This window comes from Hemicordylus capensis, chromosome 4 (assembly GCF_027244095.1).
Source record: "Hemicordylus capensis ecotype Gifberg chromosome 4, rHemCap1.1.pri, whole genome shotgun sequence".
Taxonomy (NCBI): Eukaryota; Metazoa; Chordata; class Lepidosauria; order Squamata; family Cordylidae; genus Hemicordylus; species Hemicordylus capensis.
The window spans coordinates 208,677,362-208,685,272 of NC_069660.1; the positions used below are offsets into that span (position 1 = coordinate 208,677,362).

Sequence of the window (7,911 nt, forward strand, 5' to 3'; positions counted from 1 at the left end):
CATTGCTGATCCTGCATTTGGGAGGGGGCCTGCTATGTAGAGTGCCTCTTCATTGTCTTTCCCTGAAGTATCAGCAGGGATGGATTGCCCTGGGTGGAGGTCTGGTGCAGAGCTTCCATGATATAGAGGTCCTCTCCTGTCTCTTTGAGTTCTTTCCCCCAAGTGTGGATTGCCCATACTTGGGAGATTGCTCATAGCAGGGATGGGATGTCCTGGATGGGGACCCGATGCAGAGTTTGCCTCTTTAGGTCCTTTGAGTCTCAGCAGGGATGGAAGGCCCTGGGAGAGGGCCTAATACAGAGGTTGCTTCTTTTTGGTTCTTTCCTTGGAAGATCAGGAGGGCCGGAAGGCTCTGGGAGGAGGCAGATATGGATGTTGCCTTTTTTGTTCTCTACTGGGAGTGTCATGCTCTACAGAGAGCCTTTTCTTCCTGCAAAGGAAATGACTTTTCTTCCTGCAAAGGAAATGGGGGGGGGCACCTCGTAGCTGTTCCCCCAGGGCCAAATCAGTCACTCAGCTTGACTCTTTGCCTGGATCCAAGCCTCCAGCCGCTGCTTTGGCTCTTGGTGGAAAATAAGGGGGCTGGAGAATAACGTTTGGCCTCCTTCCCATTTGGAACACTAGGCCTCGTTTCCATTATTCCTGCCACCCAGCAGCCCTGAGTGGTTCACCTAACCCAGGGCTGCACCACTTGGGCCTTCCAGCTGTTGTTGGGTTATAGCTCCCATAGTCAACAGTTGCACGAGCCAATAGTCAGGGTTGATGGGAACTGTAGTCAAACAGCAGCTGGAGGGCTGGTGTTGTGCAGCCCTGCCCTATATCAAGCTTCCCCTTCTGCATCACCACTCCATCCTCTTCCACAAGAGGCAGATCCCTCTTCAGGGCCAAAATCAGGACTCCTAGCCATACATATTGGGGCAGACAAGCTCTGTATAAGCCTCCTGGCAAGGAGCAGTCTATCTTGAGCTACCTCTTGAACCTCTCAGAACATCTCTTGGCCCCAAGAGGACTGGCCATGGAGCCTTTTCTGTGGCTGGGTTTGACCCAAAGAAACTTTTACCCAACTCTGCCCAATGAATATTCAAAGTAAGACAACTTAATTTTCTTTTAAATCAACTTTTTTATTTTTAAGCAGTAAATATGCATGCTCTGTTGCTGTTTTATCTCTACATCCTATCCTATTAAAACAAATGTTTAATATTTTTAAAATAAATATGCAGCATTTTATTGCTACCTATGGATGAAGCACTGTCTGGTTTTTGTCTTCCTCTTTTTCCTCCTCAACTTCCAGCTCCCTTGGAGGAACCAGGATCCCAATAGTGGCTTCCACCCTTGTCAGTCTGCTCTGCAGTCTTCGGAGCTCTCCCCTCAGTGCCTTGAGGTTTTGCAAACATCCCTGGCAGATGCGGAGGTGTCTTTGGCCTTGAAGGAAAGAAAACAAACAGGGTCAAGGGGCCTGTTCTCCACAATACCTGTCCCTGCACTGACTTCTAGTCCCTTTCCATGCCCAGCACAGACTTCCCATCTCTACCTTGAAAACCCTCCATGGCTATGCCCCACCCTGTCCCTCTGCACTGATCCTCCCCCCTCCCCCAACCTGCACCCCGTCAGGTTGGTTTTTGCTCCTCCAGCTTCTGTCTTCAGCCACCTGGAGGTCTCCTGCTCTCTAAAACTACTCTTTTTCTTCTCCCTCGCTGACCCTTGGGTCTGGAACCGGCACTCATGTGGGCCCATGTCTCTCTCCTATCCTTCCAATGCAACCCACCTCATCTGCGCAGCTTTTGGCTTAATGCCTCAGCAGAGGCAGCTCCATCAGCTTGAACTGAATGCCCCTTATGCTTTCCTCCTCTTCCTCACTTCTCTCTCCAAAGCCAAACTTTAGACTGTATGCTCCTGGTGGCCGGGAACTTTTGCCCATGTACATTGACGATGCTATAAGGAGGATTATGATAAGCACAATTGTATGTCATCCTCCTTGGTTTCTTGTTTCAGCCCAGCTTGAACTCAAAAGGGCTGATATTAGCATTCATATTATTAGCATCCATGAATTTAATATTCACATTCTGCTCTCCCTCAAGCAGCTCAGGGAGGTATACATGGTTATATTTCCCCTCCTAACTACCCTAAAAGTTAAGTTAGACTGCGGGATAAGTGACTGGCCCAAAGTCACCCAGCGAGGTTCATGGCTGGATGAGAATTCAAACCCGGGTCTCCCTGGTCCTAAGGAGGTACAGTTTAAATACATACATATCGTTCCCCCGCTTGTCCCACCTCAACTTCCCTCTCCTTCCTCTATTGCTTGCACATCTCTGTTTTTAGACTATAAGTGTTTTAGATTGGAAAACAACAATGAGGATGGAAAAGGGGTGCTGCCTCTGTGAGACTTACGGTCATTCAGCTGATGGAACTGCAAATCCATCAAACTCTGCAGAGTTTCTTTTACATTTCTGAGTTCCAGCTCTAGAGGACGTGGGGAAGGAGGAGGAGGGGAAGAGGGATGCAGGAGGAAAGAAGGAAGAGGTGGAGGGTGGGATGGAGCCAACTTCCAGCGAGGCAGAAGATGATAATGAACCAGACCCAGGGGAGCGGAGACATGCAGCAGGGCCTTCAGGAACATATGCAAGAGAGAAGAAGCAACAGGTGGTCAGACGCAAATGCTGGCATACTACCTCACCCACCATCACTTGCCCTCACTGCTCACCATGAGAAGCTGGAAGAGATCCTGGCACTGATGTTGCTTCATTGAGCTCTTTCCCCAGAATGTCAGTGGGTTCACGAAGTCCTGGAAGGAGTCCTGGCACCAAGGTTGCCTCATTGGGCTCTTCCCCAAGAATGTCATTGGTGATGCAAGGTTCTAGAAGGGATCTTGGCACTGACATTTCCTCATTGAGCTCTTGCTCCAGAATATCAGTGGGGACGTGAGGTTCTGGAAGGGATCCTGGCACCGATGTTTCCTCAATGAGCTCTTCCTCCAGAATATCTGTGGGGACGCGAGGTTCTGGAAGGGATCCTAGTATTGAGGTTTCCTCATTGAGCTCTTTCCCTAGAATGTCAGTGGGGACATGAAGTCCTGGAAGGGGTCCTGGCACCAAGTTTGCCTCACTGGGCTCTTCCCCCAGAGGGTCCCCCAGAACATGGTGCAACATGGGTCCCCCAGGACATGGAGCGGATTTCTGGGATGACCTGAAAGAGAGGAAATAAAGCAGGAATCGGGAAATGAGGATGGCCCATAGCCCTGATAGAAATTGCCTCCCCTTTCTGCCTAGGTGACCCAGTGCAGCCTGGGATTGTGGGTGAGGTGGTCCACCCAAGGAAACAAGCAAGGGATGAAGAGGAATATAGCACTGGCAAGGCAGCCCTCACCAACTACGCTTCAGAAGGGAGTGCAATGGCCAGGCTCTATCTGCTGAACATACCAATGCAGCTGCCTTCTACCAAGTCATACCCCTGGCTCACTTTGCCCTACTCTGGCTGACAGCCGCTCTTGGGCAGAAGCCTTTTCCTAGCTAGCTAAAATCCTTTAACAGAAGATGAAGAAGACTCAACCCAAGACCTTGTGCATGCAAAGCACTTGTTCCACTACTGGACTATGGGCCCTCCCATACCTGTGAGGAAAGAGGCTTCTCCTTTGAGCAGAGTGGGAGCTGATGGTTCACATGGACTAAACAATGCATTTGCTCTCTGGCTGAAGCAACAACCCTCAGTTACAGCCTTTTGACCTATGTGTGGGGGTAGGGGTGGGGCTTGAAAATATGCCTGGACGCCATAAGCAGGAAGCATAGCTATGATCTGAGGAATGCAGGCCCAGCTCCGAGGGGCAGAAAACTGGGATCAGAGAAAGAGAGAGTCTCTTTGGACTGATCTCAGAACTCATTGGCCAGGAAATGTTGCCCTTGTTTGCAGGTGATCCTCCATTTCCATCTTGACAAATGTAATTGTCAAAAAAAGAGATGCTTTGGAAACAAGACACCAGCATTCTTTAGCTTCCTCTTCTCCAAGGCAGGGGGATCAAGGCCCAGAGGATGTCTTGGGGCTGGGTGTGGGCAAAAGGTTCTTGCAGGGCTTTTCCAGAAGTGCACCACCTCCAAGGGAGAATTACCAAACCTGCCTGCCTGCTGCCACAGCCCCTTCCCCATCTTCTCCTAGAAGGGAGGGTATCCAGATGTGACTCGCCCAGCCCCCTGGTCTCCTCCAACACTTTTGGCTGCAACAAGTGCCAGCAGCAAAGGATAGAGGTGGATGAACCTGCCCTCCTGCCATTCATCCATCAGATGGACGTCTGCCTATTTCTCTCCATTGTCATAGTGAAACAGGTCTCCAAGGAGACACTTCCTGGGGGGTTGAGGAGCCCTGAGAAGAAGCATGCACTCTCGTCAACCACTTACCAGTCTGTGCCCCCTCTTCATCTTCATCCCTGCAGAGATAAGGAGAAACATTCTTAGTAGCAAATCACAGGAAATTGAGGCGTCCCCCCAGTAATCCTAGGGGGTGCTGTGCCATCCCAAGCATGCCCTCACCCATAATCCTTCTAGAAGGCCCTGCTAATTTTGGATGATTCAATACTTGGGAGCAGTGAAAGTAATTGCTGTTGAAAGTCACTCACTACATTTTGCTCAAATTTTTTTCACTTGGGGATTGACTGGTTGACAGGGCGGGGGGCAGACCCACTCTCGTAGTTTATAGATATGAGGGCAGCTTTCCCATCCCTCTCCAGAGAAGATTTTCAGCTTTTTAAAAAGCCCCCGCCCCAAGGGGGACACTTCAGCTAAAAGAACATACATACTGTTTTGGTTTTTAAAATTTGAATAAGAGGGTTTAAATTTGTGACAACTCGAATCCCTGCCTGTATGTTCCCCAGAATATGGGAAACACCTATATCGGGCAGCAGTGATATAGGAAGATGCTGAAAGGCATCATCTCATACTGCGTGGGAGATGGCAATGGTAAACCCCTCCTGTATTCTACCAAAGGCAACCATAGGACTCTGTGGTCACCAGGAGTTGACACCAACTTGATGGCACACTTTTACCTGGGTTTGGGCTATGTCAGAACAACCCCCACCCCCTCCACCCCCATCCCTTTAGCTGTCCACACCAGAGCCAAAAGCATTAAGAGGAGTCAAGAGGGGGGAAAGCAACTCACTTTGGTTCTGCCTCTGGGTGAGACCTATGGGAACATGAAAGAAGAAAAGGTTAGGCATGTTCTTGGAAATAACATGGGTTTTTTGGGGGGGGCAGCTTTTGAAGTCAGCTTCAACAGGTGGGCAGGATTCCCCCCCCCAAAAAAAAAACCCCAAGTGGGCCCACAGGGGCCAGCCAGTAGCTCCTGGGTGCTACAGTTTCACAGGTCTAGGACCTGTAAGCTTAAGAAATACAGTGGAAATCAGCCCAGCAAGTGATCTTCGAGGGCCACCTGCATTTCAAGGAGAAGGTGTGTGGTGTGAATACTGGTGGTGAACTTGTGACCACTGAAGTTCACATAGGGAGCACAATCGCATGTAAAACAATGGAAGGGCATCTTTAAAAACCAAGTCCAGGCAGCCATTAGATTTTGATTCCCCATCATGCCGGAGACTTACCTACAGTTCACCCATGACCAGCAGCCACCCATCCTGACAGCTGAGATGATAAGCTGATGATAAATGGTCAGCCAAAGACAGCCAACTTATCAAAGATGCTGCAGCTTATCTAGAATGCTGCCAAGTGAGCCTCCTGCAGAATCCTCGCAGGTCTCCAAGGGGAACCATGACGGCAGAATTCTGTGGCTGATTGTGAGATCGCAAGATCAGTTACTGGCCACGCTGGTTCTGGTTTGAATCCAAACAGTGTCTTGGTTGTGCAGCTCAGTGTCAAAGCACCAGGGGAGAGTCACCCCTGTCCTGCCCTCCCTGCTCCCCACATGTTTTCCACCTAATCACTTGCTGAAGTCCCTTAGCTAGGAAATCCCTCAACATCACAGTTAGCACTAAGGCCTGTCTCCATTCAGAATACACAAAAAAGAAAGCCAATTAACTTGTGGAACTAGGTGTGGTGATGATCCCTGGCTTAGATGGGTTTGAAAGGGGGTTAGAAACATTCATGGAGGAGGAGAGGCCCCTCTGTGGCGATTAGTCAGAATGGCTATAGAGAACCTCCAGGGGCACAGGCTGAATCCCAGATGCTGGGGACATGCAATGGGTGTGGCTGTTGCCTTTGCACTCTTTCATGAGTTACAGAGGACTCAGATGTTACAGAGGACTCATGCAGGCTTATTATAAACCTGCACTAGCAGTGGCTGCAGCCCACCCCTATCCACAAGCATCCCCTTCCTTCAGCATTTGCTAACAGAAGGGAAGAGGCAAATGAATAGAAAGTGACAGAGAGGGAAGGAGGGGGAAATGAGAAGGACAAAGAAAGAGGAGAAGCAAGAAAAATGATGGTGTCTCACAAAGAATAAGTGAGAGAAACAGAAGGTTGTAATGTACTTCTTGTATAAGGTTATGAAATGGAAACAAACAATATTCAATACCTTGCCCTCACCCCACCCCGTTACATCTTCGGAAACAACCTACAGTATGTCCTTATTAAACTCCATAGGCCCAACTGCACAACATCTTAGTATCCACTGCACATTTTTTTTAAAATGCACTGCATAGAATGCACCCAGCTGCACATCAAAATGAACCTTGGACTAAGGGACCTCCTATTTGGCCTCCCCAAAGACCCACCACGGCAGTTCATGGCCCCACAGTGGATGGATGAATCCTCCCAAGGATGCTACTCTTACATTTTTAGGGGATAGGCCAGGAGCATTCTAGCTATTGCTCCCTTATAGCTATTATTTTTGCCACTGTTTTAAAACCACATGTTGTTGTTGTTGGAAGTGCTTTTGCTTAATGTCTTGCTGACATTCTGTCAGCTGGTATGTATCCTTCACTTCCTGCCCCTCTGGCTGCTGCTGCCACCAACAGCACTGCAATTACTCTCCAGTATATTCTTTTATCAGTCACCTTAAGTGGCGCAGTGGGGAATGCTTGACTAACAAGCAGAAGGTTGTCGGTTCGAATCTCCACTGGTACTATATCGGGCAGTAGCGATATAGGAAGGTGCTGAAAGGCATTGTCTCATACTGCACAGGAGGAGGCAATGGTAAGCCCCTCCTGTATTCTACCAAAAGAAAACTACAGGGCTCTGTGGGCACCAGGAGTCGAAATGCCCAATATAGGCGTTTACTATAGTCTGGGAAACAGACCAGTGAGGATTTGAACTGGCAATCTTCTGCTTGTTAGTCAAGCATTTCCCCGCTGCACCACTTAAGGTGGTGTAGTCACTATAACCGGGCTCCATTTGGCACTATGGTCGGTCAGAAAGCTTTCCCACTGGGGAAAAACAGGAGAGAGAGAGCTCACCAGCTGAAGCTTTCTCTGCAGTGCTTATATTGCTTTTGTTTTTTTAGGGAGGAAAGGTTTTAGCAATGCTCCTCTTGCAGTTCCACCCACCATCATTGGTACCACCCACTTTGGCTCCACCCATCACTTGACCTGCATGCCACTCACCCAATCTCAGGAGTCCCCAGTGTCTACAGTGGCTGGCAGTGGCACTAATCTAACTGGCTGACATACTGCGCAATGCCTTGTAATGGAACCTGTGCATAGTTGCGTGAGAGTGCAGTTGTGCAAAACACAAGAATTGCACAAATGCAGTTGCATGGCAGAAGGCCATTAATTCCAATGACCATTCATCGCACAACTGCATTTGCACAATTATTGCATTTTGTGCTTATGCAACTGCACACACATTCTATTACAAGGCAGGTGGAATATTGCACAGTATTTCAGCCACTGTAATTATAGACAATTCATCACACATGGTAACTTTTGGCTCTGGGTGTGAATGCTTTAAATCTAGACAGCAAAACAGTGCTCAGATGGGT

The 7,911-nt window shown here is 48.9% G+C and overlaps 1 protein-coding gene across 2 annotated transcripts; it reads right to left on the reverse strand.

The window, feature by feature from the left end:
* Positions 1-1,112: 1,112 nt before the first annotated feature.
* LOC128322660 (uncharacterized) lies at positions 1,113-5,269 on the reverse strand. Of its 2 annotated transcripts, XM_053244355.1 has the most exons (5): positions 5,143-5,269; positions 4,386-4,414; positions 2,702-3,183; positions 2,389-2,605; positions 1,113-1,422 (listed from the first exon to the last, which is right to left on the reverse strand). In XM_053244355.1, the coding sequence occupies exons 3-5, from the start codon at positions 2,837-2,839 to the stop codon at positions 1,235-1,237; spliced, it is 543 nt and encodes a 180-aa protein (XP_053100330.1). In that variant the 5' UTR covers positions 2,840-3,183; positions 4,386-4,414; positions 5,143-5,269; the 3' UTR covers positions 1,113-1,234. The 2 variants fall into 2 exon arrangements, with proteins under 2 accessions (XP_053100330.1, XP_053100331.1); XM_053244356.1 differs by lacking the exons at positions 4,386-4,414; positions 5,143-5,269 and having other exon boundaries at positions 2,702-3,354.
* Between the last annotated feature and the right edge of the window lie 2,642 nt (positions 5,270-7,911).